We start from the raw sequence: 15,805 nt of genomic DNA, 5'->3' as shown, positions 1-15,805 counted from the left end.
CAAGCGGAATATAAAAGGCATACTTTGACGATAAAAAGCGCATTTTTCCCGCTTCCTTGAAGATGCTTTAAGTGATGCTGCAACTGCCATCGCTCGGTACGTAGTGCAAGTTGATCGTTAGGTGCATGTAAGTTCGCGGACGACAGATGGCAGACCCGCGTCCGTGCAGCTCGACAATGTCAATGTCAACGAGCACGTGAGCCCCGCTCGAGGTAAAATCGATACGACTCAGTGTCAAAGCTTTTCCCAGATAAAGGCGCGCAAATTCCAAATATATCCGGCTGCATATGAAAAATGATATGCATATGAAAATGTAAATTAATGCAATAGGGGTACTTGAAACGGAATCTAAATTTCGCAATGTGTTGTAAGAGCCCAGTTCTGAGATACGCCCATAATTCGCAATCGAGTCAACGATAAAGAATTTATTTTAATAATGAATAAATATCCCTTTCTTTGAATTGACATTTAAAATATTAAATTTATACAATAAATATTGACATATTAATCAATATCATTTATGATCAAAACTTATACTGAACGGAGAGCAATTGTTAAGCTTGATTACTGTGCGTAGACGAATAGAATAATAATTCATGAAATTGAAATAACATTAAATGTTTTAATGATTTTATGTCTGTGATGAAAATGTATGATTCGCAAAATTATTCGCATATTAGAAAATACACATTTTTAGTAGCATTTTATGAGGCACATAAGAATCATTAGATTAGTCCAATTCTACATCAGTCTGCGGCCGATCCTGCGCGCAAAGAAATGACCTCGTCGAGATAAGCGAGCGGTAGCAAAAGATATTGTAATAATAAGAATTTTGAGAATATAATTTATTAATAGAAACGTTATAGGTATATACTGAAATTCGGACAGTATCGGCAAGCTCGGCCATTCGATTATTAAACGTTTTTCTACTCACTAGACAGGCGTCCGATTATTTTTCACACTCGTTCAAAAGATTTCAGCTATTAATACGAATAAGTCTAATATTATTGCAAGCCAATGCGTTTCTCGAACCTTTGATACGTTGATGATGTCTGTCGGTTTTCTGCTGCGTCTCAGTGATCACGATGGTAGCCGTTTCGCTGATCTCGATCGGACCCAGGGTGTCATAGTCGACGATCGGTCTCCGGACGATCGCGTCCTCGTTCGCGTCATCACACACCGCGATCGTTGACATGCCCACGTTAATGACAACGTGTGTTAAGTAATGCGCGTTCCCCCGCGACGGGAAGGTAATGCGTACTCGAGGGTTGATATGACCATGAATGATGCGGCGGGGTGAAACACGGGATGAAACGCGAGGCTTTTTGCGCAAGCGTCGATATGCCCACACGATTTGGGGGAAGTCTAACTCGCCGCTGGGCGCGGATGTGTGCGTTTAATCCCCTTTCGGTAAATTCAAGATCGAAGAAATAAATAGGAATGTTTGTCGATTTTATGGAAATTAAATTTTTCCCGTATTTAATTTCGAATTTTTTATTATGCCACATTTACATAGAATGCTGCATTTCAATTAATATTTCAATGATAACGAAATTATGATGTAAATCTTGTTTATTTCTTTTCGCGATCTTTCGGCCTTGCAAATCAAATCGATGTCGAACATATTTATAATATATGTTTATGAGCGATCTGCGAGAAATAGCCAAGCATAAAAATAGGATAGAAGGCTATAAGCGGAAATCATCAATAACTAACAACATTCCGTTAGCACAATACGCATGAACAATGTAATAGTAGTATCTGAGCGCTGTTAATCGATGCGATCGTTATAGGTGATATGTATTAATTTATAACTATTGATAAAGATCAGCGAAAGGGTAGCGTTTCAAAAAAGGATATCTCAAAGAAGGACAATCTCTGAATATATTGGTATATATCTCTTGAGATATAATATTAATATTATAAATCTCGATAATATTATTAATTTTATTTTATAACTATATTTAATTACTTACTCCTTGATGTTGCATGTAGTATCGCAAGATTGATTAACTGATTAACTTACCTGCAAAAAGATAAAAGAATAATGTTAATATATCGATATAATAATATAAAAATATTTATTCGTGTTTATGTGTTTGTGACACTTATATATATTATCAAACTTATACATATTGTCAAAAGATTTAATCGATTCAAAGATTCTTAAGTTATGCCGATTTTGCAGGCGATACTTTATATCTCGTGCCATTATCGTAAACTTATACGGTCATATATTGTTGCAAGTGGGACACGCGACACTGATCAACTAAAAATAGATACTATATGCAGAAATGTTGTCATTGTCTATAGATGTTGCATAAGGGTTTAGGCTTGACGTCAATGTATCACGCGCAAGTCAGTGTTCTAATTACTTAGGTGTTACATTCGCCAACCTTTCCCTCTATCTATATAGAGCTATAATCGCTGTCCAAAAAGTTTATTAATTTTTACTTTTTTCTTTTACGTTAATGAAGTGTAATTATAATAATTCGATTAAATCTAGATTAAATTTAGATGCATCTCTTACACAAAATCAATAGAAATTTATTAAATTCATTGATGTATATATTAGTATCATTGTTTGACAAACCTAATAAATTAGATTAGTATTGTTCAGAAAATGGTCAGTTTTACAGTCTCAAACTGGGCAGTATAATAACAAAACCTAACTGTAATCTATCTCGTAAAACCTTTGGCTTTCTTTCTACCTGACCTATCCCTATTCTCGTTCGCGTATGCTACGTTGTCAACTAGCTGAAACCAAAACGATATGTTTTCGAAAATTAAATCAGGATCGATGGGCCTTTTATTAGGCCACATGTTATCTCGGGTTTTATCATATCGGTACCGACACCGACTCGCGAGATGTGAATTTCCTATCGTACCGACTCCTTGTTAAAGATTCGCGAAAGGCAGTGGCGCCTCCGTTCGGATCGCGTATGAAACGTTTCATGATCGTATGTGTGATGAGATTCTTGCATGCATGTGCGTAAAGCGCGTAATCTTGTACAGGAAGTTTCAAAAAAATTTTTAACAGCAGCATTTTGTTTTTCAAGTTCTTTATTGTCTAGTTTTTGCACAGACTTCTATATAATATAGAAGTCTGTGAATTTTTATCAATAAAGTTTAACATAAAATTATTAGCCTCTTGAAAAATTGTATCAAGATCTGTTCAATGTTATACTACCAAAATGATATTACATCTTAAAGAAGAATAATTCTGGAGATCTTCAGAAATGGACCAACTCAGTATTCAGAATAAATTAGACCTTATTTTTCATTCTTTTAATGGCACAGTATGAGACCGTTTTAATTAATTTTGGCTACAAGCTTAAAAAGAGCTTCTAACTTTCATAGTTCACTGATAATACTGACTTTGAATTGCAATATTAATTTCTAAGATAATTTTTCAATAAATCTCGATCAATCAAACCAGATTATATTTATAAAAAATTGCAAAGAATAATTTTTCCCTTTTATTTTTATTTCGGGATAAATTAAGAAGTATTGATATAATTGCACGCAAAAATCGCGGTCTCAATCATTACAGCTTCGAGAATATAATTTCTATGTATCTTTCTTGAAACAATTTGTAGCAAGAACGGAATAGATTTGCGAGCGCACGCGCGTTTGCGCGTGTTGGTATATCACCTTGGAGCACCTACTACACCTATTTACAGGGTCGTTGACCGGGCGCGAAGGAAAGTGGGACGGTGCGAACGCTACCGAACGGCTAATGTGCGAAGGCCTTGAGAGATCACTGACGCATGCCTCCATACAGGCAGACGCGCGTAACATACGCGTCCTCTCTCTTTCTCTCCCTATATACGTTCATTTGTGAGATGACTCTTTTTCGTCATCGTCCAAATTCGTCCCAGACTCCTAAATATTCTTAGTTTCTCCCAATATTCTTATATCTATTCCGGAATGAGATTAATTTTATATTCAACAGAATATTAATTTATTTACATGTGTCTATTCATATAAATGTGCTTATAAAATGTCCTTAAGTAAACAGCTGAATTATGTTTCTCTCATTAATGTTGATGAAATTGATCGAAAAAAAATTGCGCAATGTGAAACGTTCGCATTGCGGAAACTCGACGAAAGTGATCCACAAAACGTTGATGTTAATCGGTAACTCTGAGAAAGTGAAAGCAAGCAACTGCGTGTTACGCGATGTCTCAAGTCATTCATTAGTATTGCCAATATTCTTACGCGCTTTGTCGGTTAATGTTCACAAAACAATATAGTCTTTAATCCGTCAGACTTCAGCGAGAAAATAATTACATAAACATAATGTTTTCAAAAAAATAATTAGTCATAATAATAACCATTGAAAAAATACAACTATTTGTTACACATACGTTGAATATTTATCTTTTTTCTCATTTTGCTTTTTTTTTATAAAAGTTCTAGTACGGATCGCTCCTGTATAGACAGGATTCTATAGAGAATCGTTATGTCTATAAAAAAAAATTATTTACGTTTTGCGTAATTGATGTATTGACTTTCGATGATTAATCGTGACAATTAACAAGAGTCGAAACGCGTAAATGCGCTGTTACGCTTGAGAAATCGGTCCTCGACGCTCATTTCCGGCCTCCCGCCCTCCTGTGGACATACCGCCACGAATCCCGGGGTCGGGGTGATATCAGGTCGTTGGGGCAACGATCTCACCACGATTCCTAACCCGGTCAACCGCGACACGGATTCGACGCACCAACCACCCCCGATTATTATGTGTAACATCGATTCGGAAATCCTACGCGGATAATTCGTATGAATCTTGTAAATTGTGACGACAAGCCGCGAAGTTGTTTCTTTGTGAAGCTATGTTTCTCCTCGCAACGGTCGAAAAAATATATATATATATTTACGGACTCATGATTCGATCGTTTAGCCGATAATACAATCGCCGATAAATCATCATTTAACTTCGTAAACGTTAAGCTCCCGTATCTAGATAAGGAAAATAATCAAAAAATCTCTAACTGCCGAGGAAAAAATAATATGACAGTTCTGGAGCAATCTGTGCACGTATTATCGTATACTTTTATATATTGATTATATCGCTTTATTGGCAGGCGGTGTGACATTAAGCAACATATACGGTTATTACCATATTTATAACTTACACAATAGTTGCAATTGGTGCGATTAGCGCCACGTAAGAGACAAACAAGTATGCAAAGAAAAAACCAGGTGCGCCGATATATCGGCTGATTTGTACGCGAAGTTCGTCGCGGATCGGCGATCTCGTGTCCTTCGGAGCCGGAATCCGCGTCAAGTGGTTCATCGACATCGAACGAGGATAATCGCTCTGTATGCGCCTTTGACGTTCACACTGCCTCTCGATCGTGATTCAATACTTTTTCCCCCTCTTTTAAGCTGAATGTTCTCTCAACGGATACTCGAGTGATTAAGTGTTTACGCGTCACGGTTAACCGTCGTATGATGCATCTGATTAGCCGCAGATATGATAATTACTTGTAAAATGTGGATGTTTAACAGCACACTCAGATATGATATAATAAATGTGAATTAGAATCATATTAATAGTTAATAACACTTAGTTTGAAAATTGAAATTGAATCTTAACATTTGTTACTTTCTCTCTAAAACAGACATTAATTTTTGCTGACACTTTGACGCGTTTTGTTGTACATTAAATCTAACAATTATTAAGAGCGTAGTTAGCGTTTGAAATAAGATTGAAGAGAAAGAGAGACACTGGATTTATTTTTTTTATCATGACGCATATAGTTGAATGATCTGTTATCAATCGATCGATGCACGTTCAGTTGTCAACTACGTGTAATATCTTTCGGGTCAATAATACCCGCAAGAAAAATATTCGATAAAAAATCTAGATGCCAGACAATGATAAAGCGTCTATTTTCTATTTCAAGAAAAACTACGGAAAACAAGGAAACGCCTAAAAAATAATAAAAACCATGGAGAATATAGGCTGTGCATAAATTATTACGCAAAAAAATTAAAAAGAAAGTCGGAGTCATATTATACTTTCATATTAAAAAAGGACGACATTTTACAATGGAATTGTGCAGAATATTTTAACTCTTTTTTAACCCTTAACGGTAACATAATCCTTTTAGTAACCTCGATTATATTCTCAAAAAGATAAGAATTCGTTCATTGCGTCGATAAATAAAAAAAGTAGTAAAAAAAGGGCTAAAATGGAAAACGCGATGGGTCGCGATCCCGTTAGGGATAGGAACTACATACATATTTTTAAAAAATAATCTTTCTCTTGGTAGCAGTTTCCTTGTAAATGTGCAAGGCTTAAAGGATTAAAAAAATCTGTCACACTCCGACGAACTCTTCGCACGTTCTACGGCTATAAAACATTTTTTTTTTCCATAACAAAAGTGGCGGAAAATAGCCACTGAGTTACGATTGACTTCGAAAATTTTTTTCCTAGCATATTTATTATTTTCTATTTTTTTTATTAACGTCGAACCATCACCGGAAGACTTACCTAACTGTTCTTTTTCTATTGACTATTAGAAGAAAGAAAGGGTTAGTAAAAAGCATATAGAACAAAATAGTAAAATATAATATATAATATATCATATATTTGAGAAAAAAGAGCAAGTTTGTCGCTTCAGTTTAGTCGCCGTTCACGATTAGTCACAGAATTAAAAGCTGCAGACAAAAAACTACAGACAAAAAATAAAAATTGTTATTGAATTATTTCACTTTAAAAGACAAGTTATTCAATGATTCGATAGTTTTTGAATACATAATTATGCGCATCGTTGAATAAATTATTGTATATATAGACAAACGTAAATTATATATTAATGTTTCGTACTCGGCTGAGATTGATTAAGGATTAAATGAGTCAAGCGCGGCAGGTGGGGGGAGGAGCACATCTCAAATATCATTATTGTCGTGACAGTCATATAGGATATTCTCGCTTTCAGCAGAACTCGAAAGATTAAGCCCCGGGGGCTTAAGCGGGAGCGGCAGCTTCGTTCTCGCGAAGCAGGGTGGAATGACCTCGATAGCGCAAATTATCTCGCTAAACGTAGATGGCCTGTGTATATCCGTGTCGAGTGGCCCCGCGAAAATAGCAGAACCGTGGACCCAGTCTCCGAGAGGCTGCGTGTCCTAGTGGGGACATGATAATATAGGGTGGGAGAAACCGAGAGAAGGGCGTATCGAGAGGGGAAAGGGAGAGAAAGAGAGATCCGCTGGCCTAGTTAGGGTGAGTGCCACCCTCGGCGGTCGACGACCTCGCGACCTCGACGCCCGCGAACCTCCCTCTTGCCTCCGAAGGTATCTACGGGTCGCTTGCCAAAGAAATATACATCACTCTAGAGGCCGTATCTGTGCGGAAAAGTTTCAGGTCCCATACATTATAATAATTTATATTTTTTCCTTATTAGATACTTACAGTGTTATACACATTTTATATATCATGATTATGCAATATGTTAGTTTGATTCTTAGAGAAAGAGATAAATTCTTTTCAGATAAATCTCGCGCTCTTTAATTTTTTTATGTCTTCTTTTTTTTAGAAGATCTCGCAATTTAATGTGAGATTAAATTGCCTAACGCGATTACTTAAAACGAACATTTTGTATTAAGTTCGCGGCAAGAAGAGTGGAATTGGCGCGTTTTTAAGGGGATGGGCGAGCTATGACGCGGAGGTGGAATGCATAAGTTGGGGTGGATGTAATATCTATAGCGTAGGGCGACAGGTTGGTAGAAATGTTATACTTAGCACGAAGGGAGGGATGAGCGATACCGGGGCTGGTTGGTGGGTCAGAGTTCGTTGGCCTCGAGGTTACCGGCCCTCCCTTCATGGCCTCCCTCTCCCCTCCTCACGACCCTTTCTACGCCACATAAGTTCCGAGGGTTGGCGCGCGTGAGTAATCGTTCAATTCGTTTGAATTTCTATGAAATACTTTAGATCGTAAATGACGCCCGGTTTCATCTCTCTCGTTGATTTAATCAAACGAAATGAAGTATATAATTATGCTGAAAATTAGAGAACGAATGAACGCGGCGATGCGACTTTTATTCAATTAATTCGCGAAAAAGTTTGAGTAAAATGATTCGGTGAAATATAGTGCAAAACGTAACGTAAAAATGGTTTGTTTTTCTCTATTCTCGATCCAAACGAAGCACGATTCACCAGAAAGAAAGTAAGAGTGGTCTGGCTAGGAAGTTAAGGCAGCGGCGAAGGTGGTTCGTCCAGATCCCAATGAAAGGGAAATACGCGTACGAGTAATAAGATAGCTCTCTTTCTTTTCTCTCTTTTCTCTCTCTTCGATTCCTTTATCACGCATTTTCAGCTCGTTTTACATACATCTCGTACTTAAATTTCGCTGCATTAATTTTAATTAAGCATTGAACATAGTATTATCTGTAATTGACTTCTCTTATCAAAAAAAAAAATCTATTCCGGTTTTGAAACAATCATTGTCCGTTTTCATTGTACTGATTGTGAGCTTCCAAGATCTACCACTACTAGAAAGTGAGTAATCTTCTAATGGACTGATGTTATCTACAAGCTCTCGACAAAAGCATTGATATTTACTGCGACTAGCCAAACTGGGTCGATTCTTTGAAGTATCGCGATCTTCCCCACTCCTCTTATTAATACAGGACAAACGCTCATGAGTGTTCGTATTACGCGGTGACCAAGAAAAATTGTTATTTTTGTTAGCGGTTCGGTGAACTCGAGCGAACGTGCGCTCACTTGATAAGGGTTCCGAGCTCGCGGGCGATAAGAGTGCCGACACAATTCGAGGTTGTTCACCTTGGCGGCAGAGGCGAGAGCGAGAGAGAAAGGCAAAAAGGAAGAGGGGGAGAGGGAGCGAGATATGGCAAGAGATGGAAAGAGAGAAGGAAAAAGAAAGAGAATGCGTGCATGTGTGTGAGAGAGGAAAAGAGGCAGAATCGTACTCTTATCGGGCTTCTCGTCAGTTTGGCTTGTGGCATAGGGACGTTGCGAGATTAGAACGACCCCGAGAGAGCAGCCCGGAGAGTCGACGAACCGGCCTCTGATTGGACGATGCCGAGTCAACGCTCCGCTTAGAGGGGGTGGAAAAAGGGGAGGGAGAAGGTGGACTGGGAGAGGACACCGCGCATCAATCGAGGTCACTGGGGACCGGGAGGAGGCCAGGCCATTGCCCGCGCGCGTCTTGCTTTTGTGGTTAGCTAGCAGTCGGCACAAACGCAATTAGAAAATATCCAATGAAGGACGTACGATTTTATTACGACATAACACTTTCTTTCGCCGAATTTTTAGGCACGTTGCTCATTTTTTTTTTTGCTGGAAATATATAAACATTTTGACGTAATATTCTCTTTCTCTCTCTCTCTCTCTCTCTGATTCGTGTAATAATTATTATTCTCAGTAGCTATTTTAACGCATCTTTAATCATTTGTTCAATTAATACATTTTTTGGCGCAAAATTGGATAGTCAATCTAAGAATACGGATCCTGAAGTATCTTTCAGTTCTAAAAAGAATTTTATTCAGCTAGAATTAGATTAAACTATGCATGCATTTAATTAAAATCGCTCGGCACAAATATGCATGTAGAATGTAAACATGATATGTGTAAAACGGTACCAGTAAATTTAGAATTAAAATAAAATTTCGAAAGAAGACGCGTGTAAAAATAATTTCGCGTCTTAAAATATATCCATGTGCATGAACCAAGTCGCCGTAATCAACTAACCGCCCCGAATGCGCATCGTATACGGCAGGTCAGTGCACCGGAGATGATGATGCACCGCGAGAGCGGCGAGAGGATGACCACTCGCGACGCGAAGAAGGTACGGTGAAAGCATTCCGACCCGGCGAGCAGCGAGAGTGATCACGGTCCAGCTCACGGTGCGCAGCTAGCTTAGCCGAGTACTTTCTCCGAGTATCGAAGACAGTCGGGTCGAGGTGAGAGGGAAAGAGAAAAGAGAGATCGGCGAGAGGGATTCGCGAGTAGGTAGTCCAGCGTGTGTAATTCACTATCTCGGGATTACGTAACGAAGCCCACGTCGACGAGAATTCCCAGCCGATGATAGGCCGGTGGTGCGCGTACGTATACGTATGTATGTACAATACGTACGTCACTATCGCAGTGTGTCGCCGTGTACACGCTCTCTCTACGAAGTCACGCGTCACGCATGTCTGCGTGTGAGTACGTGCGAGCGGCTCGGCTGATCTCCGACGAGACGTTGTCGGCGTGTGTTGGTGACCTTCGCTGGTGGATGTAGGTGGGGTTAGGTTTTGCCGTCGTCGAATAGCTAAACTGGGGTGGGAGAGCCTACCCTTAGGGATGGTGGGGAGATGGGGAGACCCAGTTGAAGTTCGTTGAACTGATCCGACGGCGATTGGCCACACGAGTCGCGGAGTTCACCGCGGCTCTACTTGGTGAACGGCGAGGTGAGGCGAGGGGGAGATTGCTCGGTTAATTTCATCTTGCCCTAGTTACGGGGCAGGCAGGGTGAACGAACTAGCCTCGCGCCAAGGCCCCGTCGACCCACTTTCCTGTCGGCGTTGGGAGAGAGCGAGACGGCGGATCGCGCGAGCACGCGATTTGCCAAGAGGAGAAGCGAGAGAAATAAATGGAAGTGAGGGGAGGGGATTACATGGAGAGAAACAGAGAAAGAAAGAGAGAGATATATATATAAAGAAAGAGAATCGAGAGAGGAGGAAACGCCCGCGCGTATGTATGCGTGAAAGAGGGTGGGAGATTCTAGAGAGGCTCTCGCACTATCTAGGCTAGTATCGACACTGCGAACAAGAAGCGTGTGTCGTTGTGTAGGTATAGTTTAGGACAGAGTAGGGAGTGCGAGAGGACGCTGGGTGGGAGAAGAAAGAGACAGAGAAAAATTGCTAGAGCGTCGAGTGGAAGGCCGCCGACCGAGGGCAACGAACTCGGCCTCGTCCCGGGCCCCGCGACCTACATTCCTGCCCGCTGGAAAGTGAAAACGCCTCTTTCTCTATTCCTTCCTATACGAATAGCGATCCGTGTTACATTAGGAATGTTTTCCGCGGGATTCCGTTAGGTACGTCAAAGTTATAGGCCCTACGATGAGCGACTGCACGTGCATCTATGTAAAGGCGGAACATCCGACCGGAGGGGGCGAAACTCTCCCTTTCGTCGGATCTTTCACTCACCGGCCAAGACGCATCCCAGGAGATTCTCGTTGTCCTGCGAAACGGTCGGGCGGTAACAATTTCGCGCCGAATTTTGCTCCTTGTCATTCTCTGGGGGTTCGCTCGACGGAGAGAGGATGTCCGACGCCGAGGGCTGTTGTTCCTCCGCCGCGGTGCCGCGAGGCTTGACCTTTTGCACAGTCATCGCCCGGCGCGAGAAAGTCGCGTGTCGCACCCTCCAAGTCGCGCTACGATCTCTCGACGCACGTCTTCTCCTGGCGCGTCCACCCGGATGTAAACAATGAACAGTTGGGAAACATGCCACGCCGCGGGAGCATGCGATATGACGGTCCCGTTCTCACTGACAGCTGCCGCGTCGAGTCTCACTTAATGTATCCCGTACACACACTCGTTCCCTCGACAAGTTCTCCTTGCGATCGACTTGCTTATCGATGATCCCCCGATATCGCGATCGTTGCGATCGTTGCGATTGAGGGGATGATGACGCTCGATTCCGACACTCTGTCAAATTTACCGATCGCCGGCGCCGCGCGCTTCCGCTTCTTGCTGCTGTTGCGACCGCGTGGCTCTCGCAATATTTGCAAATCGTCGGGTACTCGGACCCGCTTTCCTCGATTTAGTTGGTGTGCTGTTGTGTGTGCCGTGCGATGCGGTACGCGAGTGAGTTCCTCGCGGCGTGGTGTGCCGCGGTACCGCGGCGCCTGCGCGCCGACTTTGCCGGGGATCACCGAAGTGCCACCGCCGAGCGTCCCCGCGCGCGCTACGATCCGAGTCCGAGAATTAATTTTTGGCCCGATCGCAATTAAAAGAGACAAACTCTGGCCTACACATCTTTAGATAAAGTCAATCACTTTCTCCCGTCCCGAAGAGAATTTTATATATATTTTTTTTTTCGAGAATCGAAAGTCGCTATCACATGGAAAAGGTCCAGATATAATCAAATATAAATATACATCGTATTATATTCTTAATATATAAATATACATAATTATATAAAAAATATATATAAAAGTTTTTTCTCATTTCTTCAAATTTCACTTTTTCTAAAAAAAAAAAAGATACAAAAATTATTTTTCTAATTATTTTTTAATTATTCTTTTTGTTATTTTGCCTGCGATTATACGAGATAAGAAAACATGGATATATTTTGTATATAATTAATAATTATACATATTTACATTTGATTATACATGAACTTTTTGTCACGGGTATATTTGTACTCGTTAAAACATAATATATTTTAAACGCTGTTTTACATTAATCAATCTTATAACTTGTTAGATTCCATTCATACAAACATCAAAGGTTCTTAGTGAATCTATATAATACGTAACTATTCATGCGTGTTATTCTCAGGATAATAGAGACGTGTTCAGAGTTGATCTTATCGAGTAGAGATTAAACCACGGTCGTATCCTCGGGACACAACCGCCTCATTCGTACGGCCAATTGGCACGGTTGACCCGTCATTAGGATCAAGGATCTCACAGCCGACCAACACTCGGCCTAGGTTTTATTGCGCCTTGACGACGATTCACCAAACTGCATTGTTCATAACTTAACGCGCAGTATGACGAAGGCTCATTTCTCGAGCTCCTCCACTAGGGTCAATTAGAATAATTGCATCCTTAACCCGACAAATCAACTTGTCACGCACAATTCTTCGGGATTTACAGGGTGATTTCTGCAAATATACGAATCTATACTCAAGCTGAATTTTTAAGAAATAAAGTGACGTCAAAAATTTTAGAATTAATACTTGTGTCGATTTCTTTAGATTCGATATAATATACACTATGATAGTATATTGTAAAATTTTTGTTACTTATTTAAGAGAATTCGTATTATATTTTTTTGTTCGAAAAAATAATAAATATGCGTCGCGTGAAAAAAAGGCTGATTTTGTTACGGCCCTGTTGAATATGATATATAAACGAGGAATATAGTGCGTTTCCCTGCCAGACTGTCGTTGACTCACCAACACTCAAAGAGTGAAAGCCGTTTAACCCTCGCGCGCGTGTGTGCGTGTGTCACGAACACGTGGGTTACGTCTATAGAAAATACAAGTTGGATCACAGGTGAGTGGTGGGACCAAAGTGAGCAACGGTACAGACACCAGCGTGTAATCTAAGCTCAATAGTCCAGGCCTAACCTACCCCACTGTAGCTTGTAAATACAGTCACATGGTATGTGACTGTCCAGGAATATGTAAGAGGAATGTGAGAGAGCACTGCATTAGATGAACTCACATAATCTAAAATAAGTTATCATGCTCATTTCTATAAACAATGTTCCATCGACAATATTTCTTCATGTTTAAAGCGGAGCTAAATTTTTCAAAAACGTTACCAATTATTTTTAATTTATTGATTCAAATTTAATTAATTTTTTCTTATGATATATTTAACTGAAAACTTTCGCATTTTGTCTCTCCTTACGATTATCAAAATTGAACTGAATTTAATGATCTGATTTTAATCATGTTCTTGTTGATTTCTTTTGTAAAAACAATGTTTGAAATGACAAAAATTTTAAACCACGAACTATAGAAGAGCTCATAAATTTTCCTTGTATTTTAATTAAATTTTTTATGTTAGAATTGCTCGATATATTTATGAACTGTAATAAAAAATGATAAATAGAAAATACAGTTGCGGTTTTTAGACTCTTTCGTATACAAAAGTTCGGAAATTGCATGCTACCGGCTTGTATAAATTATTTGAAGAATCTCTATCTATTATCCAAAGAAGACCCGGGTGGTCCAACAAAAGCATCGCTGAAGAGACCACCTACGTGCATTTTGATGTAAATGGTAGTTTCCCAAATAAACTGCAACTTTGTACAAAGTGTTAATGAAGTACAAATGGAAAGCCAAATATTCGAATCTTTCCAAGGATGAAGTTTCAAAAATTTAAAAAAGATCCAAATTAAAATGCGCTAAGTTTTAAAAGAATCTAGATATTGCATTTATCGATATACTTGATCAAGCATACGAATATGAAAAATTTGAACGTTATATAAGTATCAAATTAAAAATACATTGTGAAATGTCTCTCTCTCCTCCTCTCCCCCTTGATTCGTTCAGTTGAAATCAGTAAATTCATCATTGCATACGCGTGGTCCGCGCGTATCGGCAGCGGAGGACAATTTTATTGCATTCTCGCGCAGGCCTACTTGCTCGCAGACAATGGACTGCCTGAGATATGCAGCCGGTCAGAATAGATATGTCTATGCAATGTCAGCTGCCTGTCGGAGTTCGCGTGGGACACTTTCCGCGTTGCGACAGCTACCCACCCGTTCATTGAAATTTTTCAGGTGCAGTTCGGCTCGCGCGCGAGATAAACCTAGAAGTAAACCTGTAATTATGAAACTCGCGGTCGACTCCCACGTGCGCGATGTTTATTGAGCGAGAAAGCGCATAGATATATTATCTAAATGACTCGTGCCGATTTGAGGCTACGCTTGCCTTCTATCTGCTTCACGAAGCTCCGAATGAGAAAACCCGAGTTCCACGGCGAACATTTTTATCACTTTTATCACCCACAATTCGTCCCACGTTATTATGTATTCGCAATGTGCAAGGCACATGCAACGAGACTGTGCAAGCACGACTTATTATCTTGAAAGAACAAGAGACTAATAAATATATAATTTAGATTTATATATATTAATATAATTACTTAATATATAAAAATTTAATATATAATTATAATATTTTAATATATAAAAACTTCTAAATGAGAAATAGACAAATACGCAAGTATTTTTCACTCGAAAGATATGCGAGTGTGACTATTTAGAAATTTATTCCTCTTACATTATTACATTCTCGAGCACCATTAGATGTTCGTAGAAATTTACCGTAGAAATATTACCGTAGCATTTTTTCTACGCGTAATTTGCGTTGTAAGTTCTCGGAAATCTTGAAATAGAAACGCTGAATTGTCGATTGTTTAATTAGCAGCCAATATCTGGCGCAGAATGTGGGTAACTGGGACTCGTACTTCTTTCGTAATGTAACTGTAGGAGTGTAGGCTACCGAGGTAGGTTGACTGGAACGATCAGGTCGGGAAAGTCTATCCTACATCCAAACTTGGAAACGAGGCGAAATACGTACGTCAACGAACGATTTTGCATGAATTTCGAGCGACAATGATTTGAAAGAAATGTCATCTTTCGAATAGTAAAGCAATAATATGCTTCAGCTGCATTAGCGATTTAATTCGACCGATATGATTTATAAATTAAATTCTGAAACACGACAGTTTTACACACAATTGCCTAGAAAGATTCCATAAATATCCAATATATAGTTATCTATATAGCTTATCTCATAATTCTTATGTTCCTCAAAGAGTATCTCTATCACCTAAAAGACTATCTCTATCGCCTCCCCCTTCTTCTTGCGTTCTTCGCGACCGACATTGTTCGGCCTACAATTTTCCATTGCACAATCAGTGACTATTCTCAATCAACAATGCGACGTACGCGACTGTGTAAGTCTCACGTATACGTGGTCGCTTAGATGCCGTAGCACAAATAACATGTTTAACCACGTAAGTTGAGCTCTCGGGGATGAATCTGCAGACGTTAGTAGAGATGTTGACTGACGCACATTCCACTATCGGTATTTGTTAGTCAA

At 39.7% G+C, this 15,805-nt stretch overlaps 2 protein-coding genes across 5 annotated transcripts in view; one reads left to right on the top strand and one right to left on the bottom strand.

Annotated features, from left to right (window-relative positions):
- Nucleotides 1-15,805, top strand: part of LOC145943035 (uncharacterized) — a 176,885-nt gene that overhangs the window by 110,061 nt on the left and 51,019 nt on the right. Inside the window, exon 1 of one of the 2 annotated variants that reach the window (XR_014426459.1) lies at nucleotides 13,145-13,241. The exons of the other annotated variant lie outside the window; for it this stretch is intronic. The gene's annotated coding sequence lies outside the window, so the exon portion shown is untranslated. Of the gene's footprint in view, nucleotides 1-13,144; nucleotides 13,242-15,805 lie in introns of those variants that run through there. 2 annotated transcript variants of the gene reach the window in all.
- Nucleotides 1-15,805, bottom strand: part of E75 (ecdysone-induced protein 75) — a 92,998-nt gene that overhangs the window by 44,126 nt on the left and 33,067 nt on the right. The window contains exon 1 of one of the 3 annotated variants that reach the window (XM_083050232.1): nucleotides 11,164-11,474. The exons of 1 other annotated variant lie outside the window; for it this stretch is intronic. In XM_083050232.1, coding sequence (XP_082906358.1) covers nucleotides 11,164-11,347 — 184 coding nt within the window. In that variant the 5' untranslated portion in view covers nucleotides 11,348-11,474. Of the gene's footprint in view, nucleotides 1-1,032; nucleotides 1,247-11,163; nucleotides 11,475-15,805 lie in introns of those variants that run through there. One more of the 3 variants, XM_083050233.1, reaches the window with a different exon arrangement.

Source organism: Prenolepis imparis, unplaced genomic scaffold, assembly GCF_030444845.1.
Source record: "Prenolepis imparis isolate NDT839.2.m4 unplaced genomic scaffold, iyPreImpa1.0 SCAF_11, whole genome shotgun sequence".
In the NCBI taxonomy this organism is placed as follows: domain Eukaryota; kingdom Metazoa; phylum Arthropoda; class Insecta; order Hymenoptera; family Formicidae; genus Prenolepis; species Prenolepis imparis.
The sequence above is the reverse complement of the archived record's forward strand: the minus strand, read 5'-3'. Positions and strand labels throughout refer to the sequence as shown.